General features: G+C 50.5%; 9 protein-coding genes across 9 annotated transcripts, besides 1 other annotated feature; 6 read left to right on the forward strand and 3 right to left on the reverse strand.

Annotated features, from left to right (window-relative positions):
- Positions 1 to 26,877: part of a sequence feature (contig 1.62 526..201480(-1)) that runs on past both edges of the window.
- Positions 350 to 2,342, forward strand: ANIA_03884 (putative MFS multidrug transporter; the record flags this gene model as incomplete). The annotated part of the gene is made up of 7 exons (XM_656396.1): positions 350 to 492; positions 555 to 688; positions 738 to 861; positions 912 to 1,481; positions 1,539 to 1,906; positions 1,997 to 2,273; positions 2,303 to 2,342. The coding sequence occupies 7 exons, from the start codon at positions 350 to 352 to the stop codon at positions 2,340 to 2,342; spliced, it is 1,656 nt and encodes a 551-aa protein (XP_661488.1).
- On the reverse strand, positions 2,943 to 4,398 carry ANIA_03883 (glycoside hydrolase family 16 protein). The gene is made up of 3 exons (XM_050611387.1): positions 4,014 to 4,398; positions 3,506 to 3,959; positions 2,943 to 3,448 (listed from the first exon to the last, which is right to left on the reverse strand). Exons 1-3 carry the CDS (start codon positions 4,346 to 4,348, stop codon positions 3,095 to 3,097), a joined length of 1,143 nt encoding a protein of 380 aa, XP_050467421.1. The 5' UTR covers positions 4,349 to 4,398; the 3' UTR covers positions 2,943 to 3,094.
- Positions 8,513 to 10,262, forward strand: ANIA_03882 (caspase family protein; the record flags this gene model as incomplete). Its single annotated transcript, XM_656394.1, has 2 exons — positions 8,513 to 10,026; positions 10,154 to 10,262. 2 exons carry the CDS (start codon positions 8,513 to 8,515, stop codon positions 10,260 to 10,262), a joined length of 1,623 nt encoding a protein of 540 aa, XP_661486.1.
- Positions 10,470 to 13,982, reverse strand: ANIA_03881 (uncharacterized protein; the record flags this gene model as incomplete). Its single annotated transcript, XM_656393.1, has 2 exons — positions 10,470 to 11,087; positions 11,223 to 13,982. The coding sequence occupies 2 exons, from the start codon at positions 13,980 to 13,982 to the stop codon at positions 10,470 to 10,472; spliced, it is 3,378 nt and encodes a 1,125-aa protein (XP_661485.1).
- Positions 15,475 to 16,969, forward strand: ANIA_03880 (acyl-CoA dehydrogenase family protein; the record flags this gene model as incomplete). The annotated part of the gene is made up of 3 exons (XM_656392.1): positions 15,475 to 15,661; positions 15,711 to 16,714; positions 16,784 to 16,969. 3 exons carry the CDS (start codon positions 15,475 to 15,477, stop codon positions 16,967 to 16,969), a joined length of 1,377 nt encoding a protein of 458 aa, XP_661484.1.
- ANIA_03879 (protein spt10) lies at positions 17,155 to 18,803 on the reverse strand (the record flags this gene model as incomplete). The annotated part of the gene is made up of 2 exons (XM_656391.1): positions 17,155 to 18,273; positions 18,321 to 18,803. The coding sequence occupies 2 exons, from the start codon at positions 18,801 to 18,803 to the stop codon at positions 17,155 to 17,157; spliced, it is 1,602 nt and encodes a 533-aa protein (XP_661483.1).
- Positions 19,262 to 21,277, forward strand: ANIA_10472 (bifunctional hydroxyethylthiazole kinase/thiamine-phosphate diphosphorylase). Its single transcript, XM_656390.2, has 7 exons — positions 19,262 to 19,390; positions 19,440 to 19,616; positions 19,663 to 19,798; positions 19,843 to 20,256; positions 20,302 to 20,678; positions 20,726 to 20,826; positions 20,878 to 21,277. Exons 1-7 carry the CDS (start codon positions 19,291 to 19,293, stop codon positions 21,130 to 21,132), a joined length of 1,560 nt encoding a protein of 519 aa, XP_661482.2. The 5' UTR covers positions 19,262 to 19,290; the 3' UTR covers positions 21,133 to 21,277.
- On the forward strand, positions 21,497 to 22,994 carry ANIA_10474 (putative cofactor for methionyl- and glutamyl-tRNA synthetases). Its single transcript, XM_050611388.1, has one exon. The coding sequence runs from the start codon at positions 21,661 to 21,663 to the stop codon at positions 22,975 to 22,977; it is 1,317 nt and encodes a 438-aa protein (XP_050467422.1). The 5' UTR covers positions 21,497 to 21,660; the 3' UTR covers positions 22,978 to 22,994.
- ANIA_10475 (tryptophan--tRNA ligase WRS1) lies at positions 23,184 to 24,589 on the forward strand (the record flags this gene model as incomplete). The annotated part of the gene is made up of 3 exons (XM_050611389.1): positions 23,184 to 23,331; positions 23,392 to 24,214; positions 24,263 to 24,589. The coding sequence occupies exons 1-3, from the start codon at positions 23,207 to 23,209 to the stop codon at positions 24,587 to 24,589; spliced, it is 1,275 nt and encodes a 424-aa protein (XP_050467423.1). The 5' UTR covers positions 23,184 to 23,206.

Below are 26,877 nucleotides of genomic sequence, written 5' to 3' on the forward strand. Positions count from 1 at the left end.
ACTGGCCGTTTTTTCTGTGTGAGGATATAGGCTTCGAAATCGTTTGCACATTCGGCGAAGAGCCCCCGTGTGACGATATTACGGATGAAAGAATGAAACCTGTTAGGGGTGCTCGTGTACCTGAACAAAAGTAATGTAATCTCTAAACCCCAGATTTGCCATCACACGAATACAACCGCAGATTAGATCTTGATTCCAGTGCAGAAGTTGGCTAGCACAAAGACAATAGTTTCGGTACCTAGCGCTGGCCAGAGCGCGAGATGAGATGAGGCAATATTCCAAGACATTCCTAGATGACTCGCCGTCGCTACCGCATGTTCGCTTTCGAATAACAAGAACACATGCCACGATGTCCATGACGCTTGATGGAGAGTACAAGGCAGATAGGGCGCTGGACGTCGAAGTCGAACATGAACCTGTCAGAACCAGTACCCCTGCTGATGAAGAGAAGTCGTATCTCCGGGGACGGCGGTTGACAAGTCTCACTATTGGGTATGTCGGCCATATCACATACTCAGTACGACATGTAATAGCTAACGCCCACGGAAACGAAGACTTGCTATTGCCGTATTTCTCTCCTCGCTTGACGCAATTATCGTCAGTACCTCTCTGGCAGCCATCGCGGAGGACATGCAGGCTTTTGACAAGAGTAGCTGGGTTGTTTCCAGCTATCTGACAACCTACTTCAGTACAATCCAACGCGTGCATCGCAAGAAGCATGATACTAACGCTACCAGGTTTCTTAATAATATGGGCAAACTTTAGCGACCTGGTAGGACGCAAGGTTATGCTCATCACTGCACTCGTCATCTTTCTTGGCTTCTCCGGTGGCTGCGGCGGGGCTCAAACTATATTGCAATTGTAAGTAAAGACTAGCTGAATGAGACTCTTCTAACAGAAGTCTTTGACAGAATCATCCTACGTGCGTTCCAAGGAGCCGGCGGCGCAGGCATATTCAGCATGGTGCCCATCATTACAGCGGAAATGGTGCATCCCGACAAATATGCGGTGTACAACGCCAACATGGCATTTTCAATCGCATTGAGCTTTCTTCTCGGGCCGCTCATAGGCGGTGCCCTCGTAGACCATACGTCCTGGCGCTGGATTTTCTACATAAATCTCCCCCCTGGTGCTGTCGGTATCTTACTGGTATGGCTTTCCATGCCCGGTGCGTTTCCTGATCTATCGATGCCTACCTCACTCTGGAATCTCCCAAAGAATGTCGACTTCCATAGGAGGGTAGATTACCCTGGTTTCGGGCTTCTTCTGGCTGCATCCATTTTCCTGATTGTGGCTATTGAAGAGGCGGCGGTGTTGTATACGTGGGATAATGCCGTGGTAATTGTGCTCCTTGTGCTGTCCTTTGTTCTGGTTTGCGCCTTTCTCACCTGGATCTGGTTCCTTCACCGCAGCGACTCTTTCAGAGAGCCCGTCTTTCTCTGGGAATTTGTCAAAAACAGGGTATTTATGGGAACGTGCCTGTACGTGGCCCTCCCTAACAAGCATAAGAGATGAGAGCATACTCACTAGGAAATAAGGATGACCCTCCTCTCTGGTGTTCCTTTGGTAACGCTCGTCCTTGAACTCCCTGGCCGCTTTCAGATCCTCAACAACAACTCAGCCTTTGATTCCGGCATTCGCATCTTACCACTGACATTGACAATCGCCATATCGTCAGCTTTGGCAGGAGGACTGACCGCTCGAGGCCGCGTACCCCCGTTGGTCGTGTTCTCCGCCGCCGCCGCATTGCAAATCGTCGGACTGGGCTTGCTGTACTCCGTTCCCACAGACTCACCACTGAGCGCAGCTCTATACGGATACCAGACCCTCATTGGGACAGGCGTAGGCATGAGTCTTGCAACTGCTATATTGACGGTCCCGTCGCTCGTTAGGGAGAACGGGATGTGTAAGTGCCCGCTCCTCCCCCTATACCAAGATAGACCCCATACTTGCTACCCCGACTAATTGTAAGCAGCCGGAGCACTGGGAAGTATAGTGCAATTTCGAGTCCTCGGCGGCGCAGTCGGGCTATCTGTTGCCACGAACTTGCTCAACAATGCTGTTCAAGACCGACTCCAGGGCCAGATTGGTCCTGATGTGCTTCATCGTATCATGGAAGATATTTCCTCCATGGTATCTCTCCCAGATTCTACTCAGATGTCTATCAGGGATGCCTTTGCGGATGGCTATCAGCGCCAGCTACTCATGGTATTGGGATTTTGCGCTGCTGAGATTTTGGCGTTGGGGATGATGTGGGAGAGGCCCATGAAGAGGTTAGTTTAGTTTGGCTTGAATCATCTAGATATCAATTCTCTAAACATGTCCACGATGTCTGTTGTTGAAGAGTAAAGGCAGATGGGGTGATGGAGGTCGGGACTGACTTGAGCTGGTCAGCACCAGTACCTATGCTAATGAAGAGAAGCTCTGTCTTAAAGATCTTGCAGCAGCGCCTAATGACCTTACGCTTCGGCTTTCTAGATTAATAAACTCTAAGTCTACTAATCTTGTCCTAAAAGTGCTGCTCAGTTTCCTCTCGGCCAGCAGGCCAGGTGCTGGGTGTAAACCCGGCCCAAACCCAGGTCTATTCATACCTGCAAGGATATGAATGTTTCTTTTATCCATTTTACGAGTTTCGGTAAGGTGCTAGAACTATTTCAATGTAGAGTTATTTGGTTTTTGGTGGATATGGGAGGTGGTTTGGCGTGTCGGATTCTGGGTCGTGCGGGTTGCAGAGATGCACGTACTTGCAATAGAACGAATATGGCGGCGCTTTTTTGCTTCAATTAAAGGTAAAGTACGTCTGACTAAGGAGGGATAAATAATCAGATAAATAGATTAATTGCTGGCGAGCAAAGGCCTACATTTAAGAATATAAATGGGACGATTGGTCAATTAGGGCTTTGCACGGCGGAACCCGGATTGGTCGAATTGGACCAATTTTAAGAAAGGTGACTACCTGTCTTCAATTTCGAAAACAGATGTTTGGATTATAAGCAGTCTCTATTGTTAGATGGTGGATATTAGAATCGGCTTTCCCCGTGTAGATTCCGTTGAGATGCTGTATATGGACCGAACCATATCATTAATCCTTCCATCAATTACCGGCTTGATAAACCCAAAACCCGCCAAACTCCCAGTACGCCTTTTCAAACCTCTCCGGATGTCTTGCCACCAATTCCTTACACTTGCCCGGACAGTCCCACTGCCTCGAGTAAACATTCGGGGCGCCACCCCACTGACCACAGAGATCGATGTTCGCGATTATACTCTGGTTCTTGAAGTGTGAGGAGACATCGCAGCTCGTGTTTGGGAAGTCGGCGAGGGCAGTGCCCCATTTGGAAGGGTCGGGTTTGCTGCTGCTGTTGCTGATGTCTATGTCTAATGGAACCGAGTGCCGTGGAAAGAACCAGGCTCTGATGCCCGCAGGGCGGAGCTCAAGGGCGTAGATCTATCTCGTCGTTAACATGTCTTGAAATGAAGGCCAACGCCGTCAAAGGGGACGTACACCACCACCTCTCTCATTCATCGCCTCTCCATAAGTCAAGCTCGGCCCCTGCACCCCACAGCCCGCGTTGCTATTTGTATTGTTATCGCAGGTCGCATACGTCGTGCTCCCCGTCTGCTTGCGTCTGACGTCCATGTTACACCCGGGCGTGGTATGCAGAGTAACCGCATTGCCGTCTGTCGCATTGTTTGTGGCTTCAAGCACGTCAATCTCCCCATGATCCGGCCAGTTGTAGCCGTCAGTCAGCCAAAGAGCTGGCCAGGTGCCGCATCCATAGGGGGTATGGATGATATCGAAGATGAAAAGACCGTCATCGTAGGTCTTGAATGACTCGATCCGGACGGAGTTCCGTCCATGCGAGGCGTTTCTCGTGGCCGTGTCAACCCTCAGTATTGCTGAGGTTGGAGATGCATATGTGAGGTTCAGCTGTTGGGCTGTGGTTTTGTTGACGTAGCTGCGAGCCCTGGTCAGCAATCGTTCACAGTGTTTGATCTAGGCGAATGCGTACTTGACGAACCCATCCGTTGGGTCCTCGTCATCGAAATACCGAAATTGGTCAAAGAACGACAGGCCGGAATAGCTATCCACCAACCGATAATCCAGCGGCGAGTATTCCGGGTACCGGCCGGCCTTGGAGCCCTCCACAGCGCCGACGATGATGCCGACTATTCCAGCCAAGGCGATGATGGCGGCGATAATTTTTGTGCGCAGGGACCAGCCTCGTGGATTATACCATGAGCGTCCGGTTTGGGCCTGCGCCTCGACAGGCTGTTCATCTAGCGTTAGGGGCTTGGTTCGATGCCGATCATCTGGGTCTGTTTTGAGGGTCGGCGTGTCGGCCATGGCGACTGGCCTGGACTGGACGTGAGTCTAGTAAATGTGGGGAAAAGATCTTGATTGCGGTGTTCTGCAGTGTGAATGGCGTTTCCTTAAATCCTCGCGAGCGTTGTTTGGATTTGTTTGAAGTAAGGGATGGCCATGAAATGGGTGATGTTGTCATCGGAATGGGGAAGTCGATCCCGTCCCAATCGGGATATGAGGCAATCATGCATCAACTGGTTGAGAATATAGGTCTTTTACTTTGGAGAAAGCTTTACAACGTCTTGATGAGCAGGACCTCAATCTGGTAGTTGATATGATCCCTTGCCGGTCAGGCGAGTTGTAGGCCGCTCAGTTGCTAGGCAGTCAAGTCAATGGTGACGAAGCCGTGCTGAACAGAATACAGACTGGACGGAGTATATAGTATGAACGGAGTATAGTGCACCGTCTGATAATATAGTCTGGAACTTCTGTCCGGGTCGGGCATTTAGGGTTACGGACACGCGGAAACTCGACCACCGCAAATCAAAAACCGTCAAAACTTTGTATAGAAATTTCGAGAAAACTCGTGTCGTCATACATCGAGGCTAAACTCGGATCCCAATAAAAGCTGCAAGAAGCCCTTTCCTTTTATAGTACCGCACAGCCATCTGTCCACCACCTACGTAAAATGTGCATCGAATGAGATGGCGACCTTCCATCCATCGCCTGCACAGTGACCGTCAAGAAGAACCGGTGAACACCTAACCCTTTCTCAGCTCGGTCGTCTGAAACATTGCACGACAGAATGGAGGCGAGAAAGCCATGGGGCAGGCCCTGCTCGCTATCTATAAGTTGGTGGAAGATCGCCGACCGTCGTTTTGTACCATATAGTCCTCTTACATAGCGCAAACACAGTGGACTCCACGAACGACTCCTGATTATTGCGCGAAACAGACATCATCCATCCCTCTGACGGCATTGCCGGAGGATGATCATTACTTAAGCGACCAGTTCGATGCTCGTACTGGGCTTGTGCTGCCATTGCCGCGCGGTGGACCCGAAAATATGAGTCACCGAATTCCCCGCTGATAATGAGGGAGTATATCTTGACAGTGCTTGTAATATTCTGCAGCAGCGGCAGATCCCAGATAGAACGTGGTTCAAATGGATGGGGCTATTGTCAACTGGAAGACAGAATGGACGACCTGCTCAGCCAACGAAAATGTTTGGAAACATAGGTAGGCTACTCTCCTTCAAGGACTCACCGTTGAGTTCATCTGAAGCTGAGAAAGGTAGAGAAAACCATAGTGGATCCTCTAACTGTGTTCCAGATTGACACCAGAAGGACTGCGATAGCAAATAGTGCAGCTCCAGCTTTGCTTCCCCGATGACAAAAACCATGACAAGCCTATATTGCCAGAAAATAGCGAGCTCAGACGATTATATTAGATGCTTCTCAACATAAATCTACCGTGTAGCAACTGTTCACTGCGTAATTTTGCTGGGTTTGGGAAAAGCGATGATATAACTTACAGCATGTGCGCATTTCCATATTATAGATTACCCTAGTACGCCGATTCTGGAGCACTGAATTACCAGTGCCTCTTCCTGTTCGCGAATACCAGAAAGCGCCAGAGGGGTAGACGGGAAAGCATGAAAGACGGCCCGTCAAAGAAAAGATAGCTGACTTTTTGGTACAGCTAGACCACGACAAACCCGTAGCGGTCCAAGATTAGGACCCACGGTTCGGATCGGGGATCAGGTCCCGTACCAATAACCTTAAACCCTCGCGTTTTAGAATCACACGGGTTAGGAGTCCTGACCAATACCCAACTGGCGGACAGTAAACCCAAACCCAATGCGTTACGGGTTTTGGGTTGACCTGTGATGGGTAACCCGCGGGTTGTGTCAAGGTCTAGGTACAGCTACTGGGGCTAAAATTTTCAATATCTGCTCGTATCTCTTCAAGAGGTGCTGCAAGGACACCCCGGCCCAAGCCAAGCAGGTCTATTGCAATCAAGGCTCTTAAGCAATTCCACCACCTCGCCAAGCAGGTGTCGCTTATCAGAGATGTCAAGCCACGGTAACGTAGATCGCGGAGTCAGATGCAAGCAGCAGCAGCGGCAGACTTGTAAGCCTGCTCCCAAAATGAACACAGCAAGACTCTTGAGTGCACCCTGGCCATATCGTAATTGAGCAATATAAAAGTACGCTCCAGCTGACAAACAGACTCTTGATGTGATTAGCTGTATGAAGATCCGTGATTGCGTCTGTCTTGAGTATCGGTCGCTAAGTAAAGTTCCGAGGTTGTGTAGATACAGGGCTCAAACAATCTTCTGACATTACAATAGCAGCTCCCGGTACAGCTTGAATGGCTTTCTCAATGTCAATTATTGCTCCCGTCCTTGAGTATTTGTCCCCAAGTATGGTACTAACTCAATATATGGCCCGGCCCCTTCTATTATCGCCTGAATATCTTTCCTCTTAGCCTGGATGATGCTTTCTTTGAAAGTCTCTTCAATGCCGTCTTCAAAATCATCCGGTTATTCCTCTCTGGCTTTGTTGTAAAGTTAGTTTCTAGATTGAATTCAACTAAGATTGGCTTCATATGAGAAAGTTGTTTGCTTAAGTTTACACTGGAAACTTATATGGTATGTTGAGGTACAGCCTAACACGCGGGCTGGAATGTTCTATTCTTTTTTTTTGCCGTGCAATCTTCAGACTGGTTGAAGACGTTATAACATGGTTGATGGTTAAGAGGCTGTCTCTAATCCCGGTCACTGAAATAGCCCCCTTGTGACGTAGCAAGACAGTGGCCAGGCTATAAACAATAATATTGCTCCTATAAGCCTTTCATTCGTATCATGGGCGGTAACTAAACTAAGCATTAAACCATTACAGTGACTCAGTTACACAATTACAATCTTAATTTCTGTTGATCTTATATGTCTGCCTCTCCAAGATTGCATAAGCAGTCAGTTCGACACTTCCAAGGCACTGTTCGCGATATGGCTCTGATATTATTGAATTTTTCTCCAATATGGACAGTAAGAAAAAAAAACCTTGGCAGGGATTGCTGTGATACCAACTATTTGATTGGGCATAAATATTCGCCAAGACAGACCTTCTCGCTAAACAGAGAGACCACTCGACTGTGGGGGGTGGAGATTATAGTGAAGGCTATGCCGTTAGCCTATGTGGGACGCTGTACCTGAGCTGCTCGATTACAGGATTGTCGCTCACGAAGTTTTGATGTACTACTGAAGAAGGGAGGTCCCATGAGAGTCAGTAAGACCCAGCTAATTCAAAGCTGTCGATTACTTGGGTTCTAGTATTGTATATATAATGGATATTGAATATGCAAAACTTAGTAGAGTATGATTGAAGAATCGGACCAGGAAGCCACGAGCCGACTGTTTATAAAACTGAAAGCATAGAAGATCAAGTCATTGACCTGTGACGCAAGACGACATGGTTCTTTAGGTTGTACTTGTTTTATAAAAAGAATCCCTGACTGCTCATCTTCACCGGCCACGAAACCCCGTTGTCTTTGGGCAGCCTCGTGCAATAAAATGGATAAAGCAGGGCTAGCTCAGCGTCCGAAGACGATAATGGACCGGACTAACCTATCGCAGTAGACTATCTCACGGCTGCTACCATCATGGTGTCTAGAGAGGGCAGTCTTTGAACATGCATCTGCCCGCAAGGCTGGCACGGCTGGCTGGGCCAATACCAGACTAGGGCTACTCCATACTTAATGGGGCCGGCGAGCCTCGCTCCACACAGCGCCCGGTGCGCATTAATCCAGTAATTCACTCTTCAGGTGGGTGGAAGTAGTCCGAAATAGAGCCTCGTGAAATATTAGCGCTCTCAGCCTCGCCACCTCATGCCAGTGGCTTGATGGCTTTGGACAACCGAGGGGTTCGCTACTACCATTACCCAGCAGGGGCTAGTGGTGGTCTTGATTGGTGTCTTAAAGCTAGCCTGTTTCCCCTGACTCACGCAAGACATTCCACGCTCGCGGGAGTCGAGGCTGACAGTGACCGAGTCCTATATGACATTCCCCCAAAACTCTTTTTATTAAATAGAATACTATTCGCATTATTTTGGGTTTACTGGTCAACCATTCTTGTTCATGCATTTCAAGACCAACATCTCCGCCAGTCCTACATCGCAAGATAAAACAAATAGAAATACATCTACAGCATGACGTCGGCCTCAAATTCAGGTGCCCCGACAAAAAGGGCTCTCCTGATCGGCAGTCCGACATACGATCTTAGGGGGCCTCAGAACGATGTCGAGAATGTCGGCAACCTCCTGAGACGCCATGGGTTCCGGGTTCGAGAGTGCTGCGGGCCCCGAGCCACAAGAGATGGGATCTTGACCATGTGGAGAGAGCTCATCTTTGACACTCAACCCGATGATACAGTAGTTATTTACTATTCCGGCCATGGCGGATTCGCAAAGGATCCAAAAGACCACTCTGGGAGACGGTACCAGTACATCGTGCCGACTGACTATGTCACCCCTTCCAGTCCTGGTGATTTTAAAGGAATTTTCGATATCGAGATATCAAGGCTTGTTCATCAAACAACTAAGAATACTCACAATGTCACCGTGATCCTGGACTGCTGCTTTTCAGGACGCATGGCGCGCGATCCCACCCATGGAGGCCACGCCGTCAGGAAAGCGCTGGAGAATGTCCCATATGATCAAGTTTCGAAGGCGTATGAATTAGCGGCCAAAAGTGTCTTCTCGGATTTGACCAGTGTTGAAGGGAATCTGAATGCAGTGCGAATTGTGGCGGCGACGGATTCCGAGGCAGCGTTTGAATATGACGAGGGTGACGGGCGCATAATCGGTGCCTTCACCAGAGCCCTGCTCGCGAATCTGGAGAATGCACTGCAGGCGAGTCTCACATGGAAGCAAATGATGCTCAGAGTGTCGGACCTGGTCAACACTCAGTTCCCCTATCAACATCCGCATGTGGAAGGCCCGTACAATAGGGTTGTGTTTTCTCAGCAGGAGAAGGACACCAACGTCTATCAGGTAGAAATATCAGACACGGGAGAGCACATCCTCCAGGCCGGTCAGACTGCAGGTGTCAGGGTCGGCAATACCTACCACATCATCTACAACGAGACTGCAGCAAGATCAAAGGATCTCAATTCCCGAGAGATAGGAGTAGTGACGAGTGTTGCCCCACTGAATGCTATACTCCAGACCCAGTCGAAGGTCCTTGGAGAACAAACTGCCAGTGCATATCCTGAGATAGAGGCACAATATCGATACCCAGTCTCGGTGACTGACAGTCTGAAACGGTATGTGGACGACCAGATACGCAAAATGAAATTCATACAGCTATCTGAGAACGGCCCAACTTCCATGGTGTTTGCCCGTCTTGATCAACAGGATGAGACGATCTGTCTGAGCATCTGTGGCGAGCCGCGTGCTGCTTTCAACGCTAATGGAGATATCACAGGGGCTGTCTCTAGAGCTCTTCAGCTTGCAAACTCAGTATCTCGAGCAGCTCACTTGTTGTCTATCAAACCTGCAGGTGAAGTGAGACTGGACCACGAGTTGCAGATTACACTCTCGAAAATCAATCCTGGAGAACATGGTACAGAGGATCTTGCTACTAATGGCACTGCCTGGATTAGTTGCAGAGACCGGATATGCATAACACTGAACAATACTTCTTCGGTCGATACTGTATATGTGTCAGTCTTCGATGTGAATGCGGCCGGGAAGATATCCTTGATATCACGGTCTTCACCGCGTGGGATCAGGCTCTGTTCCAGCAGTCAGTATGTGATGGGGAAGACACAGCATACTGACGTTCTTAAGGGGATGGAGATCCGTTGGCCAAAGGATATCCCTGGTGACGTCCAAGAATCCATTCCCGAGTGGGTGGTCTGTCTCGTTACAAATGCTGAAATCGACCTTCGCTGCCTAGAGAGGGATCACAGTGGCATACAGGCACCCCCTGCGCCACGAGGAGACCCTTCGCAGCTTGAAAAGATTGCATATCAGCTTACCTATGGTCAAGGTCGCGATATCGGTGGGGAAGAAAACCCAGGTCTAAAGTGGGATCTGATCATTATTCCATTTTCTCTTTCCCCTGTGCAGGCATAATGTGTCATATATCAATAGCAGTTCTCGGTTACTCCACGTTTTTCATAAGTATCCAGCTTCCATCTATGCCCGATTGCCATGAATCCAATTCCAGCGTAGCTTCGAGAGTATCAGGATGGTTCGGCCCCAGCTGGCGAATCTGCTGTTCAACACAGGCTTGCAACAACTTATAGCTTTCCGTGTACTTCTCCTGCCTCCTCCAAGTGCGGGCCAAATTCCACATGCTGGTTAGTGTATTTACGTGGCTCGGTCCCAGTAGCTTTTTCCTCGCGTCTAGTACCTCTATTTCCAGCTTCTCGGCTTCCGCACAGCGACCTTGATAGCGATATGTGCAGGCCAGGTTGCCCATGCTTGTCAGCGTGTCTGGGTGAGCACGTCCTAAAATGGAGTCAAACGTCGTCATCACCTGCTCCTCAAGCTCCTCTGCTTCTTCAAGTTTCCCCAGGCTCCGCTTTGTAGACGCAAGGTTGCCCATGCTTCGTAGAGTAATAGGGTGCTGGGAGCCAAGGACTGACTTGAAGATCTTCGTGGTCTCCATCTCAAGTAGTTCAGCCTCTGCGAACTTGTACTGGTTGCGGTAGGTTGATGCCAGGTTCGCCATGCTGATCAGCGTATTCGGATGCTCTGTCCCTAACACGGCTTGTGACTGTTTCCAAACACGTACCTCCAGATCTTCTGCAAGTGTCCACTTCCCCTGCTCGCGGTATATCGTCGCTAGGTTCCCCATAGCAGCGAGCATGTCTTTATGTTCAGGACCAATACTTCCCTCCAATAATGCTACTTGGCGTCTTCTCAACTCTTCTGCTTCACTCCATCGGCCCTGCTCCATGTATGTGGATGCCAGGTTTCCCATGGTCATGACTGTGTCTGGATGTTCGGGCCCAAGAACTTTCGTGCGACACTTGAGGACGCAAATGTCAAGTTCTTCAGCCTGGCCATATTTGCCTTGCATGCGATATGTGGTGGCAAGGTTGCTCATGCTTTTCAATGTTTTCGGATGGTCTTCTCCAAGTAGCAACTTGAATTTCGTGGACACCTCCCTTTCCATATTCTGAGCGTCAGCCCACTTGCCTTGATTCATAAAGGTCGAAGCTAAGTTGCCCAAGCTGCTCAGAACTACAGGATCATCTGGCCCTAGTCTCTTTTCTCTGACTTCCAGCAGTCTGAGTTGGAGCTCCTCAACATGCTTCCAGTGACCCTGGTCCCACAGTGTAGCCACCACACACTCAAGACTCTCGAGAGTATCAGGATGGTCGTGTCCAAGCCGTGCTCTCCTTGTCTCCAGAATTTCGCGGAATAGAACCTCTGCCTCGCGGTACCTTCCATCACTATACAAACTCTGGCCCACTTTCTGCACCAGTCTCTCCCTGTCCGGTGTCCTAGCTTGAAACTGTTCACACCCAAGAATATGCTGTGCATGCGGTAGGTATCTCCTCCACAGCATGCGGTTCTCTGGCTTGCTTTCCGGAAAAATATCTTTCAGGTGTTGTCCGGCTTTCTTCATCCAGCATTCTAGCGTATTTTGGGTTCTTAACCAGTTTTTTGTCACCGAGTGGACAAGTTCGTGCAGACTAAAGTATTGAATACCACTCTCTGAGTGCTCAGATATGAAATAGTATCCTTTTAGTACCCCTAAAGCGCTCTGCTGTTCAACCTTTGACTGTGCGGCTGGAAGCAATAAACATGGTATCCAGGCAAAGTCAAGGCAGGACATGAATGATAAGTACTCCACAGCCAGTGGGCTCATGGTCTGAATCTGTCTGAAAGAGATGAGCCATGCTGAGGTTATAGAATTCGCGGTCCCTAGATATCTCCACTCGTCCTCAAAGTCTCTGCTGAGCAACTCTAGCATCGAAGTTTCCGTGTCCTTGATAAGTGAAAGGTATGTTTCAGCGGAGATCAAGTTTTCATTGATATAACTAGCGGCTTGGACGATCGCTAAAGGTATGAAATGTAAGTGTCGAGCGAGAACGGCTGTAGATGTGTCACTTTCCAGCAAGCTCTGATCAAAAACGGCACTTTTTAACAGAGTTATTGCCGACTGAACGTCCATCTCATTCAAATCAACAATGTTCGGGCCAGCAACTTTTGTTGCAAGCTGGTGATTCCGGGTTGTAAAGAGAATAAACCCGCGAGGCGATGTCGGAAGAGTGTCTCGGATCCTGGACGCTGACCATAATCCCGAATCGTCTGCATTGTCAATGATAAGCACCCAGGGACCAGCCGTATCTGAATTCAAGTACCCCTTTACCCGGTCTTTTACATTATCTGGGGTTATGGATTCCAGGCCCAATCGGCTGCCAATATCCATAAAGGCCTGCTCCACCGTTTCGGCGCTGGTTGATGAGATCCAGATTATAGAGTATGCTTCCGGCTTCTTGTGAAGACGATAAGCAAGCTCCAGCACGATCTGTGTCTTTCCCACGCCTCCAAGTCCTGCTATTGCGGCTCTTCTAGTCCCACTGTTTCCACCCGTAATCAACATCTGAAGGCGGGAGAGCTCGCGCTCGCGGCCCAGAAACAGCGGGTTCTGACGGAAAGGCACTATAAAACATGGTGTACGTTGAGGCATCTGTGAACCGTTACTGCTCTTAGCTTGAGGAATCCTGGACAGCAGGATCTTTGCATAGGCAGCGGCCGTCAATGAAGCATACCCTTGCCAATGCTTAGATTTGTGGGAATCACAGTAATCACAGATTCCACGGATAACCACAGACGGGAGCTGATTCACCAGCCCAGCGGCCTCCATCTCAAAACACAGGGCCCCATGCTTTTTAGCTAGGCGGTCCCGGCTCACGGCGTCTCTGATCAACTGGTTTCCAGATGCGATCAGTCCGTAGTGCACCCGCGGCTCTTCTGATTGCCGTACTGAACGGTCGACCAAATACCTTGTATCACATTTGCCGCAGTCTGCGTCGCCCAGTGGGTGAACATATTCCGCCTGGAATAAACGGTCGCTGGAGCGCTCCGGCTTGCAATACTGGCTTGCCACTCCTGAATTCGTCTTCAAAGCTGATGAGACTAGGCTCAGGATACCCAGTGGTTTCCCCATTATCTCTTCGGCTTGGAGTTGTGATATTGCGTTCAGAAGGACTAGGGGCGGCCGGTTCAATATTCCAGTCACTTTGAATTCGCCATCACCGAGGACCTTCCCAAAATCATAGGCAACCACCCCACTCGTTCCCTCTGAAGTAGGTTTGCTGACCACAATATCTCCAAGCCACATGTTATTGTCTACCGTTCGCGGGATCCCGCCGCCCACGCCGACCATTAACCCGAATTCGACTTCAGTGAATGTTGAGAGAAGCTGTGTAATCACGACAGCCGTAGAGATAGTGCCATATGCTCCCGATGGCAAACATGCTAACACGACATTATGGCCTGCTATTGCACCTAGAGTGTAGATATTCTGGTCATTGATGAGTTGGGGGAGTCTTGGATGGACCTCATCCAGCATCGATTGCGCAGCGGCAGCCTCAAGGGGTAGTGCACACACCCAGGCAATCCTATAATCTGTTTGTCGTCTATGTTGCTCGGGCATGATGGAATAAGAATAACAATATTTTGGGCTTGATCATTTGCAAGCTCATTACCAACAGAAGAAAGAGGAAAAGTGGTAAGGTGGGACACAGCCCCGCAACACGTGGCCACGAGCTTCAGCAGCACTGCTCATCTCTGGCCAATCGGAATTCTAGCTTTTATCAGGGATCTTGGATGGGATTCCGAGCTGTGTGACCGTGCGCGGCCTAGGATCGATAGGCTTTGCCGACCGGGCTAAGCTCTTGATTTTGGGAGGCGGATGTGGCCATGGTTGAAGGGAGGTAAAGGACTATATACATTAAGGGCATCAAGGCAGGGGCAAAGTTAAAGTGGCAGGCTATGACCTGTATCTGAATTAGGGCTAGCTTTAATTGCTATAATATTTGATAAACAAAAACAGAAAACGGTACCAATAAGGTCAATTACAGCCCTTCTACAATGAATTACCCAAGTATATATTCTCCTTAAATTTCCACTAATCCCTTCCTACCTTACTTGTATTGAATTTTATATTAACTTCTCTGAAATTGTACAGAAGGTGATCTCATTAAGCATTCTTACCCTGGTAATGGCGTAAGCTCTGCGATTGCATTGACATGCATTGACTTGCCAAATCCTGCCACCAGCCATATCTGATCAGTATGAAGACTAGTCAGTCTAAGGACTGATCTCACAAGAGAAAGCAGGACCATATCAGGTATATCAAAATCTGTGAGTCAAGTGCAAAGTCTTTGCTGTCAAGCTATGATGAGATAACAAGTTGTATGAATCGCGAAGCCAAGGCTCAATACAGTAGTAGTGAGTCCTTATATATCCTTTCACTGCGTAGGCAGGCGGCACGGCTTAGGTAAGTCGTTCCCTCACGCCAAAGTAGGTCATCTACTTTCGCGTAGGTGAGTGCTTCAACGGCTTTTCAATATCACCTATCTTCAATGGCTTCAAAGGGACCAGATTACTTCAAACTGGTGAATCTACGTACACTCCTGGCCAGAATTAGTCTCTCAAATACTACGCTATTTGGCAGCGCTGCCTTTCATTTTCTAGGATTGCCTTGTATAAATACTTCCTTCATTCGATTCTGAGTATGTCCCTCAGTAGCACTGCGTTCGGAAGCCGCGAGACTTGAGCCTAGCATTCTTCAACGTATTGGTGGTCGTAAGTGCCGTCTCCGTTGACCGCATCGGCGCTGAGCGGGGCGAAGCTTGTGGCCATGCAGACTGTGAACGTGGTGACCGGCACAGCCTTTACTCAAACAATCTAATGGGTGTCCATTTAAACCCTTTTGTAGAGTCTGAACTGAGTTCCATCCCATCAGCAAGCCGCAAGTGGCTAGATGAAGGCCCCGCTCCAGGGTTGCACGCAACGGGCCGAGTCGCCGGAGCCGAGGCTGGGGCGCCGTACTAATGCGGGGTGCGGGGTATACACTACATATATTCAGTTGTATACTTGGTATAGTCGTTCCATTGGGTTCCTTAACTGTAAGCAAGGGCAAAATGAATTTCGAATATCCTCCTGACCTGGTCGCCCATCTCGCCTCCCTCGACTCCTTCATCCGCTCCACCATCCTCCCCCTCCAGCACCAAGACGACAACAACCGCTTCTTCGACCACCGCCGCGAGTATGCCCGAACAAACTGGGAAAAAGGCGGCCTGCCGCGCAAAGAATGGGAGGAGCTCCTAAGTGCGCACCACCCCTCCATTACCAAAATTGCACCCCTGACTTCCTTCAGACAAAGCCCGTGTCCTCGCTGACGCCGCTGGATTCTACCGCTTCGCCCTCCCCAAGATCTACGGCGGGACATCGCACCCCCGTACAAACCTTTATATGTCCGCAATTCGCTTCCATCTGGCCTCGCACCCTGTCTACGGAGGCGGCCTGGGCCTCGCAAACGACCTGCAGAATGAGCACAGCATAGTCGGCAATTTTCCCGACCTGTTCATGTTGCACCATTTCGGGTCCGAGGAACAGAAACGCACACTGATACCCGCCCGACTCTGCGGTGAATTCCGAACGACATTCGGCCTCACCGAACCCGATCACGGTAGCGACGCGACGTTCATGTCGACCGTTGCCCAGCGCAAGCGCAACAGTGACGGTGTGGAAGGATGGGAGATCAACGGGAGCAAGAAATGGCAGACGGGGGCGCACCACTGTACGCATATGATCATCTTCGCGCGGACGAGCGGTGAATCGGGATCGGCGCGCGGTATAACAGCGTTCCTTGTCCCAGCCCACACCAAAGGGATCGAGGTTACGAGCTACGAGTGGACGTTCAATATGCCGACGGACCATGCGACTGTGACCCTGAATGGCGTCTTTGTCCCCCACAGCGCCATCCTAGGGAAGCTGGATAACGGCCTCGCAATTGCGCAGACGTTCGTTCATGAGAACCGCATCCGACAAGCGGCGAGTTCGTGCGGCGCCGCAAAATACTGTCTTGACAGGGCGATTGAGCGTGCGAATTCGAGAACCATCTGGGGCGAGGGGCGGAAGTTGTCTGAGCACCAGGGCATTCAGTTCCCAGTTGTGGAGCTCATGACCCAAGTCGAGATGTTAAGGCTGCTGATTCTGCGCACGAGCGTGCGGATGGACGATATTGTGTCTGAGTGTGAGAAGACGGGCGGTAAGGATGTGCCCTGGGTCCGGATTGAAAAGGAGTTGAGCGGGGAGGTTGCCATGTGCAATTACTGGGCCAATCGGTTGGCGTGTCAGGCGGCAGACCGGGCGATTCAGGTACGTACTCTCCTTCTGAGTCTCTATTGGCTGTGAATAAACGCGCTGACCAAGTTGTTGCGAGTTTAGATTCATGGCGGCGACGGCTACTCAAGACATTACCCCTTCGAGCACATCTACCGGCATTTCAGAAGATATCGTATTACGGAGGGGTCAGAGGAGATCCAGATACGTAAGGTGGCAGCTTACTTGTTTGGTGTGAAGGGGAAGGGTAGTAAGCAGCCACAGGGAGAGAACGAAAAGGGAAAGTTGTAATCAATCTAGCACTTTCAATTATGGTATTGTGTCAGTCAGTTCTCCCTCTGATGCTTTCCTGCCGCTGTTCTATATTCTACCCGGCAAGTTATGGCTTGACAATAATGGAATCTTGAAACAAATAGGATCAAAACGCCGTCTCAGTGCAGTGCAGTAGAGAAATAAATTAAAATAGGATCGGTAGGTTATGTGAAGTCAAGCTCGTCGTCTCCATGCCCCACATATTGATACTTCATCATCTGCTCGTGGTGCACATCGCTCGCCTGCGAATGTACAAGGCCCAGCGTGCCCGCGTCCTCGGCGGGATCATCTACTAGCATGCGGTATTCGTTCGGCGCGACATGGCGGACGTTCCCTACGCTTTCATGGAATGAGTGCGGATGTGGGTGTTGTTGCTGATGAGGATGGGTATGTCCATACGGGTCAGCCATTGAGGTTTCCTGCGTTTGAAAGCGTGGGATTTGATGCAGATTCATGATTTGCGGGTCAAGCGGGACGGCTGTGTAGTCGCTAAGCGAGCCGACATGGCCTTGGAGGATAGAAGAATGCGGTGTTGTGAACGGGTTCTGATGCTGATGTTGATGGCCTGGGTGGATTGTGGTTTGGGTTTGATGGATGAGCTGAGGTGTTTGGAGGGGTTCGGCTTGTGACATGTGGGCGTCGATATGGGTGTGAGCTGGAGTTTCTTGGACCGATCGTTTACGCTGATGTGCCTCCTGCTGCTCATCCGTATCCATCGGTGTCTCGGCAGCGCTGTTCGAAGTCGGTGTTGGGGTCTTCAGCGTTTCCTTGCAGTGCGGACAGTCTCGAATAACTCGACTGACGGTCTCCTTGATCCGGACCCAGTGGTACTTGACGGCAATGGCGGCAGTGGTCTTGTTGATCCCTGCGTGCTGCTCCATGTGCACCTGCTGCGCAATCTGGTACTGCTGTTGGGGGTCTGAGACGACCTCTTTATCTTTTAGCATGAGCTTTTCTTCCTCGCCATTCTCGCCCTCGACGAGTTTGTAGTGGGTGGCTGCGCTGCGGAGTCGGCTCTTCTCCGCTCGGTCGGCACCTCTGGGGTATTTAGAGTGTTTGAGATAGTAGCGGATTTTATCGAACCGGTCTTGCGTAACGGGGTCTTCGCCGTCAGATCCCAAGTCTCGCCCGTAGATAATGGCGTCGACAAATTCTCCAGGGCTCGACAACACTCGGCCTGCATTGGGCACTCTACCAATCCGCTTGAAGCCGAGACCTTCCCAAAGTCGGCATGAGGCAACATTGCTTTCATAGATGAGGTTGAAGACGGCATATGTGTATCCCTGGCTTGTCAACACAGCACTTCGGTTTTGGGCGACATAACACAAACCAGCCGAGCGGCCCAATCTAGATAGGCCTCTCCCATTAACCGACCTACACCCTTATTTCTCGCAGCATCCGTGACAAGAAACATGCCGTTACAGACATGGCTACTTCGCCCCGGGTAGTTTGGCCTGACGTTGAAACTCCCAAGACAGACTTTGGCCCAATTCACATTGCCGTCCATCTCCTGGACATCATTGACATTTTTGATGTCCCCAATTAGCATGATCGCGCCAAAGTTCGAGAACCAGTACGGCGCAAAATGCCGTACTGGGATCGGGTCGACCATAGCATAAGTGTCGCCCTTTTCAATCTCCCGGTTCAATTGGTCGCATAAGTACACAATCAGCGACTTGGGAATATGCGCATACGAATGGAACGGCACCAAGGTCGCGACAGTGACCCGGTCTCGCAGCGTGAGCTGACGAGGAGCGATATCTCTAGAAGACTCGTCGTCCATGGCTGTCAGATCGCCGTGGCCAGCTGGCATGGTGAAGAGGAGCTATACCCTGATGCGGGCTGTGGCGGTCACGGGACTGCTTACCGCATTAGTGTGGTCAGGACTACCGCGCAGCGTTCATACTGCTCGGTGAGACGATGGGGATAATTGGTTCCAGAAATGATCCCTTACTGCAGGAGACAACGTAGAGAGAGTAGAGCAGCGAAACAAAGCAATAAAATGACTCACCGTATAAAAGAGTGAGGAGACTGGCGTTCTGCACGGAGTATACTTACAGCCTGGTCGGAGTGGTTGGAGAACTTCGAGGACCGGCGAGTATTCTCGAGTCCGGAATGAAGTCAACGCAAGAGCGAAGTCGTCGTCCCGCTCGGACTATTTTTTCTCCCGTTATCTGGTCATGTGACGATCATCGCGGGCACGCGAGACGCCTTTCCTAAACAGGCATGATGGTTTAACGTCACTACACATTCCTATCAATGAGGGCAATTGCAGCCTGGGTAATAGGTCAGAAGACAAAATGAAGCTCGATCTTTCCGTCTACCTCGTCACAGACTCCACCCCCCCAATCCTCAAGGGGCGGGATCTGTGTGCTGTAGTAGAAGAAGCCGTCAAAGGAGGTACGACACCTCCCCTCCTGTTGTACTCTATTGACGCTTGGCAATGCAGGTGTAACGGTCGTCCAATACCGGGACAAAAAGAGCGACACAGGGGCTCAGATCGAAACTGCCCGAAAGCTTCACCGGATTACTCAGGCCCACGGTGTGCCCTTGATCATCAACGACCGGGTTGATGTTGCTCTTGCTGTGGGAGCTGAGGGGGTGCATCTCGGCCAGGATGATATGGGTATGTTCCCTTCTGCTAAATTGGATTAATAAGCTGAGATTCCCAGTGATTTCGGAAGCAAAGAAGCTTCTACCGGAAAATGCAATTATTGGCATTAGCGCCTCATCTATTGAAGAGGCGCAGGCGGCCGTTGCGGCGGGCGCGGACTACCTTGGTATCGGGACGTTATTCGCTACACCAACGTGAGTTCCGTGCCTAGAAAATGGAATATATGCTTATCTAGCAGGAAAACAAACACCAAGCACATCATTGGCACAGCTGGCACGCAGGCTATCCTTGACTCCATTGCCGAATCTGGCCGCGATGTGGGAACTGTTTGTATTGGTGGGATCAACCTCTCCAACGTTCAACGGGTACTGTACCAGTCTGCCTCTCCCCGGAAGAGCTTGAATGGTGCTGCTATTGTCAGCGCTATCATGGCCGCAGATGATCCCAGAGCGGCGGCGGCAGAGCTTGCCCGGGCCATCGCGACTCCGCCGCCATTTGTACGCAAGGCGGACGGACCTTTGGTTCGCAATGTTGCAGGGTTGCTCGAGAAGGTACCGCATATTGTTCAAAAAATGGTTGAAATCCACCCGTTGGTCCACAACATGATCAACTTCGTCGTCGCCAACTTCGTCGCCAATGTCACGTTAGCTATGTGAGTTACGCTAGCATCGAGTTAATGGCTTACTAACCAGTGTAGCGGTGCATCGCCGATTATGTCGCCGTATGGCGACGAGGCCACGGACTTGTGCCAGTTTGACGGTGCCTTGCTTATCAACATGGGCACTCTGACTAGCCAGAGTCCTTCCGAGTACCTCAAGGCTATTCGAGCGTACAACCAACGCGGCAACCCGGTGGTGTATGATCCAGTAGGCGCCGGTGCGACCCAGATTCGACGAGGGGTTGTCAAGGAGCTCATGGCCGGGGGATACTTCGATCTCATCAAAGGCAACGAAGGAGAAATCCGCCAGGTCGCGGGCAGCACTAGCGTTCAGCAACGAGGTGTTGACAGCGGACCTAGTACGCTTGACCACCAGGGTAAGGCACGGTTGGCCCGTGACCTTGCTCGGCGAGAAAGTATGCATTCCTGCACATGTCTACAAATCGCCCCTAACTTTGACCAGAAAACATCGTTCTCTTGACCGGCGCCGTGGATTACCTTAGCGATGGCGAAAGGATTGTTGCCGTTGAGAACGGACATGAACTTCTCGGCCAGGTCACTGGAGTATGTTTGCATTTGCCCTATCTGCTGAAACACATATCTAACTTAATTCAGACTGGTTGCGCTGTCGGCACAGTGGCTGGATGTTTCATCGCGGCCAATCCAACTGACAAGTTCCTTGCGGTTCTCTCAGCTCTTCTGATGTATGAGATTGCTGCCGAGAACGCCGCTGCAAGAGACTCCGTCCGCGGCCCTGGAAGCTTTGCTACGACTTTCATCGACGAGTTGTACGCTATCCGTCAAGCGTCTCTGCAGGGAGACCACAGCTGGTATGCCGGACGTGCAAGGGTTCAAGAAATATCTTTATAGATGTAGATACCGTATGCTCTCTTTCGATGTGTGTACATAGTCTCGATTGGGTAGCCAGATTATTTACAAAACTACCACACATAGATTTCGTGCCCCACCCGCACAAACATGAAAACGATCAGCTACATACGGCTTCTACAGTCTATTCCTTTTCAACTATTGTATAAACTAAATTATTGACTTCTAGCATTCCAATGCTAGTTTTCCCGGACCTCTTCCTTCCTGAAGCCGCATATACTTGGACGGGATAACGTTGTTCCGACCGGCGGGGAGTCAGGCATGTGGTTGGTCAGGCATGATTCGGCACACTTTTTATGGGATGACTCCAGCAGACCACCTGAAAGATCCCTCCTTCTAGGGATCCCGCATTTAGCTAAACTGTCTCTCTTCAATCCATTTTCGACCCTAATTCGGGTCTCCAGAGTTTTCCCCCGGACAGCGTATCCTCTTGCGAATACTCTGCGAGTTAATCACGTCACCCCTCTCCTCAGACCACCTGCAAAGTACCCCGCCTACACCTTCGCAAACATGGCTATCAACTCCGCCCCCGAGAGCTCCCTCCTCTCGCTCCTCTACCGCTCATACCCCGCAGCCATCTCACCCGACGAGACCGAGCCTGATCTTCTTGCGGTGAATCCCAAGGTTTTTCCTGGTGTGACCTACAATGCTTCCGATGAAGCGGACATCAAGCAATGGCTGGCCACAACTTCTAGCCTCCAGAGCGCTCTCAGCAAAGACGACAAGTCTGCAGTTTCAGACATCCTTGCTCAGATCAACACCCATCTCGCCACACGGACAACTCTCCTTGGAAACAAAGCATCCGTTGCAGATGTCGCAGCTTACGCCCTCCTTGCGCCCGTAGTCGAGAAATGGTCTCCGGAAGAACGCACAGGAGAGAAAGGATACCATAACATTGTCCGCCACGTTGACTTCGTCCAGAACAGCCGTGTCTTTTCGCTGCAGATCCCCGATGAGGAGAAGGTCAAGATTGACGTGAACGACGTCCGATTCGTACCCAAGCCCGTCGACCCCAAAGCCGAGAAGGAGCGCAAGAAGAAGGAAAAGGCTGCTGCTCAGGGCGCCGGGGCCGAGCAGACTGTTGTTGTTGGTCAAACCAAGCCCGAAAAGGCTGCCCCCGATGCCGCCGCCGCCGGAAAGGCCGAGGGAAAGCCCAAGAAAGAGAAGAAAGAAAAGAAAGAGAAGCAGCCGAAGCCCGCTCCTGCTCCCGCAGCGCCTCCTTCCCCATCTCTCATCGACCTCCGTGTCGGTCATATTCTCCGTGCCGTCAACCACCCCAACGCTGACTCACTTTACGTCTCCACCATCGACTGTGGTGATGCTCCTGGCTCAGACAACACATCTGTGGATGAGGAGACTGGAAAGACCGTTCGTACAGTATGCTCTGGCTTGAATGGCCTGGTTCCCTTAGAGGAGATGCAGGGCCGCAAGATTGTCGCTGTCTGTAACCTCAAGCCCGTTACCATGCGTGGCATCAAGTCCGCTGCCATGGTCCTGGCTGCTTCCCCCCGTGTCGCTGAGGGCGAGGACTCTCACGCTGGCCCCGTTGAGCTTGTTACTCCTCCCGCAGATGCCCCTGCCGGCGACAGGATATACTTCGAGGGCTGGAACGACGGCGAGCCTGAAAAAGTACTCAACCCCAAGAAGAAGGTCTGGGAGACTTTCCAGCCTGGTTTCACTACAACGGATTCTCTGGAGGTTGCGTTTGACAGCAGCGCCGTCCCTGTTGCTCAAAGCCAGCAGGGCAAGCCTGCGCTGGGTAAGCTGGTCGCTAAGTCGGGTGGTGTATGCACAGTCAAGACTCTGAAGGGTGCTACTGTACGGTAAATCCGATGTAACAGTAGTTTTATCAAAATATCAATGAATTAGCAGTTTCAGGCCAAATATTTCAAACTCCCATATGTTATTAGGCACGTGATCACATTTACAGTCGAGGGGCACATCACATGATCGATTTGATTGCCCCACGTTTTGTCCTGAGTCACAGCGGGGTTGATTTTCACCGCGACAAGCTTTCTCCTTTCCATTCCAGTCAATTGGGTTGAATATCCTCACGATGGCCGAGACTCCCGCGACCGCCAACAAAGTAGTTTCTGAGCTGGATATCAACCCCTGGTCTGTCGCAGGTGGCACTGATGCGAGCGGCAACGCCATCCAAATCGACTACGAGGCTCTTTCAAAGTAAGCAAGGAGAAAATATCCTATTGAGATTTCATCGTCTAACTCACAAATTCAATTCAGAAAATGGAACACATCCCTTATTGACCAGGCCCTTCTCGACCGCTTCGAAAAGGTCACCGGACACAAACCGCACCGCTGGCTCCGGCGCGGACTGTTCTTCAGCCATCGCGACTTCGAGAAAATCCTCACAAAGAAGGAGAAAGGCGAGCCGTTCTTCCTCTACACCGGTCGTGGCCCCAGTTCAGGGAGCTTGCACCTGGGACACACAATCCCTCTTACCTTCACCAAATGGCTGCAGGATGTATTTGACGTGCCCCTTGTGTTCATGCTTACGGATGACGAGAAGGCCCTGTTCAAGGATAGCCTTACGTTCGAAGAGACGTTGCACTACGCTATGGAGAACGCCAAGGACATAATTGCACTCGGATTCGACCTGAAGAAGACCTTCATTTACAGTGATTTGAAGTATGTCAGTAACCACATCCTGATGAACACCTGGGAGTTCTCGAAACTGGTCACCTTCAACCAGGTCCGTGGGGCCTTCGGATTCAATGAGAGCACGAACATCGGTCGCATTTTCTTCCCGTCTGTGCAGTGTGTTGCTGCGTTCGCTACGTCATATCCTGAGATCTGGACGGACGAGCCTCTGAAGGAGCGCAAGAAGGAGATTGCTGAGATCCAGTGCTTGATCCCGATGGGTATCGACCAGGATCCCTACTTCCGTCTCCTTCGTGATAATGCGCACAAGATGCGCTTCCCTTCTCCAAAGCCTGCACTCATTCACTCAAAGTTCTTGACTGCCCTGCAGGGTGCTGGTGGCAAGATGTCATCGTCGGACCCCAACTCTGCTATCTTTATGACAGACACAGCTAAGCAGATCAAGGTATGTCAGCTGAGTGAATTAACATCTAGCACAGGCTAACAAAAATAGACCAAAATCAACAAGTACGCCTTCAGCGGCGGCCAAGTCAGCATTGAAGACCACCGCCGCCTAGGCGGAAACCCCGACGTTGACGTTTCCTACATCTACCTGACGTACTTCGAGGATGACGACGCCAAGCTCGAGGAGATCTACAAGAGCTACAAGAGCGGTGAGCTCCTGACCGGTGAGCTCAAGGCGCTGGCGATCAAGAAGCTACAGGAATACGTCGCTGAGTTCCAGGATCGGAGGAAGGAGGTTACGGATGAGTTGCTCGAGAAGTACATGACTCCCCGGCGGCTGGAGTGGAGCGGAACCGCGCACCCAAAAATCAAATAGAAATATTTGAGATACACAATACCCATTAGTTTTGGAATGCATCAAACAGCGTTGTTATCGGCTACTTTCCATTATTTCTCTGTTCGCACTTGATATACAGGATTTAACACTACGCCCACCTACTAAGCTGACTTAACTATAGGACCACCATTCGTCTTTCCGATAGCGATTGTTATGTGGAATACCATTCCCTAGTCCTCTATAACATAGTCAGGTAGCAAACTTACTCTAGCATCAGCCACAGGATACTATATCAGATGGCCTGCGTTCCAGGGTTCGTTCCGCAAGTGGAAGGTCCGGAGCTCTGAGCGCGTTAGAGCACCCAGTCTGACGCCAAGCCGAAGGACACACTCAGGGAGTCGACGCCTGGAGGTTATTTCTCGGAGTCTGCAAGCGAAGTGAATACTCCTCGGGGATCGTAGATGGTATTGAAGTTGGAATGCAGTCATCAAAAAAGCCAGCTGCACGGCGCAAAGGCCGGGTTTCCGCTGGGGCATGTCCGCTAATTAGCCCTAATCCCATGCCCGGCCATATTGACTAGCGTTCTGCTTGCAGCCTCGTATGTCAACGAGCCGCAGCCATCAGTGCCTGCCAGCCGGCAATCAGGCAATCGAGTAGCAGGTTGAATAATTGTTGGTTTCCGAGAGATTAAAAGCCTATGAAACTCCCGACCCAAGCCAATCCGGTGGGTCTAACTTGCCCTCCGTCCAAACAGGCCACAGCCAGCCCTCTCGCCTAGAGAAACTGGGGGCTGGATTAAGAGTCGGTCCTCTCACAGGATTCAGCATACCTGCTGAGTTGGCCGTTCGGCGAAATTAGCCATATCTGCCACGGCCTTCCCCATGTTTGGGCCCCGCGTAATTTCACTCGAGAAACAGCAGGATACGTAGTTCGTAGGAGGATGACGAGCGCTATAGGAGCATATCGCAGGAATGGTTTCATCGTGATCAGGGCTATTGATAATTGTGGCACCGGCAAGACAGCGATGGGAGACGATGACCTGACCGACAATGCTATGTCTATGCAGTAATATGAAATAATGGAATAATGGGGAGTCGGTTGTACGTGTAGCTTCTAACAGAGGGAGCAAGAGATGTATGCTGCGGTAGTAGGCGAGAAACATTTATGTAGTCTCTCACACTCCTTTCCAGTTTAGACCTATTCTCCAAAGATAATGTATAGCCGTGCATTGCTGTTCCCAATCGCGCGTAAGCCATCCCTGTTAACACTCGCTTTCGGCGATCAAGCATCGCCTTGGTATTAGCTCGTTACATATGCCGATGTTCAATGGGCTGCCGTCGCATCCATATATAAGTTGACGACCAGCTTGAAAGAATCTTCTTCAGAGCAAGTGGGTGTCTTAAGGGTCAACGTCACCCATGCGATGCCCGAAACAGACATCGTATAAGGGCGTTCCACAGTTAAGATGATGATACTGTGAGGGCACCGCAGGTAGATCTTGTTGGTTGCATGAATCCAGAGCCTAAGGGGCAAGTACAATGTCTCGGAAGGCTAGATGTCGAGTGTCCGCTCAAGCTTTCGTCTATCGGGGGTCAGATGTGGCAGTTTCTGAGTCTGATTCTTCATCGATGTCTTTCCGAGGCAAGACGAACAGTGCCAGCTCTTCCAGATGCCGGCCAACATGCTTCTCGAAGGATGACGATTGAATTTCACCGTGGCATAATGGACATGAAAGCAATTTTGGCTTTGTGCATTTGCTTCACAGGTGGATGAATTACTGGCATCTGCTCTCGTAGAGCCTCACTGGAGTAGCGCAATTGCTTGAGAGGCAGACATAAGGCATCAAATCCCGAAAAATATGCCTGGCCCGGTCCTTCTTGTGCTTGATCGTGATGATGTGAAAACAGAACGGGCACTCAAAGGGACTCCTGTTCCTCGAGGCTCTGGGAGGATTGGGTATCAATGCGGCCGCTTGTGTCGCCATCAAACTGCTTGCGTAAGACGTTTGAGGAAGCCCTGAGCAAAGCGAGCTTCCAAACTGATTCTTTCAGAGTACGAGATACCCCGAACCATGAAGCAATGTAAGGTTCCGACTAACATCTTTCGCTAATACGGCAGACGGCATATACTCTGAGGATCATAGCAATTCCTTTGTACAGTAGCCGCAATGGCAACAAGGAGGTCATTGGCTATGAGCCAATTTGTGAATACAAGAAGGCGCTGTATAAGGTTACGTTCCTGGGAAGTCACACTGGCGTGACGTACGCCTTTCTTTTCCTTTCCAGAACTGCCTTCTACACTCAATCACCCTGTCTACAAGAATGATT

The sequence above is a fragment of the Aspergillus nidulans genome, chromosome II (assembly GCF_000011425.1).
Source record: "Aspergillus nidulans FGSC A4 chromosome II".
NCBI classification, from domain to species: Eukaryota; Fungi; Ascomycota; class Eurotiomycetes; order Eurotiales; family Aspergillaceae; genus Aspergillus; species Aspergillus nidulans.

Excerpts from the sequence above, each read along its gene's own strand:
- ANIA_10474 (XM_050611388.1), top strand. The coding sequence starts at position 21,661 with ATGGCTATCAACTCCGCCCCCGAGAGCTCCCTCCTCTCGCTCCTCTAC.
- ANIA_10472 (XM_656390.2), top strand. The coding sequence starts at position 19,291 with ATGAAGCTCGATCTTTCCGTCTACCTCGTCACAGACTCCACCCCCCCA. Across the intron at positions 20,257-20,301 it reads GCCAATGTCACGTTAGCTAT|CGGTGCATCGCCGATTATGT; the intron begins GTGAGTTACGCT and ends TAACCAGTGTAG. Across the intron at positions 20,679-20,725 it reads TGACCTTGCTCGGCGAGAAA|AAAACATCGTTCTCTTGACC; the intron begins GTATGCATTCCT and ends AACTTTGACCAG.
- ANIA_03883 (XM_050611387.1), bottom strand. The coding sequence starts at position 4,348 with ATGGCCGACACGCCGACCCTCAAAACAGACCCAGATGATCGGCATCGA. Across the intron at positions 3,960-4,013 it reads CCAACGGATGGGTTCGTCAA|CTACGTCAACAAAACCACAG; the intron begins GTACGCATTCGC and ends CAGGGCTCGCAG. Across the intron at positions 3,449-3,505 it reads TGAATGAGAGAGGTGGTGGT|ATCTACGCCCTTGAGCTCCG; the intron begins GTACGTCCCCTT and ends ACGACGAGATAG.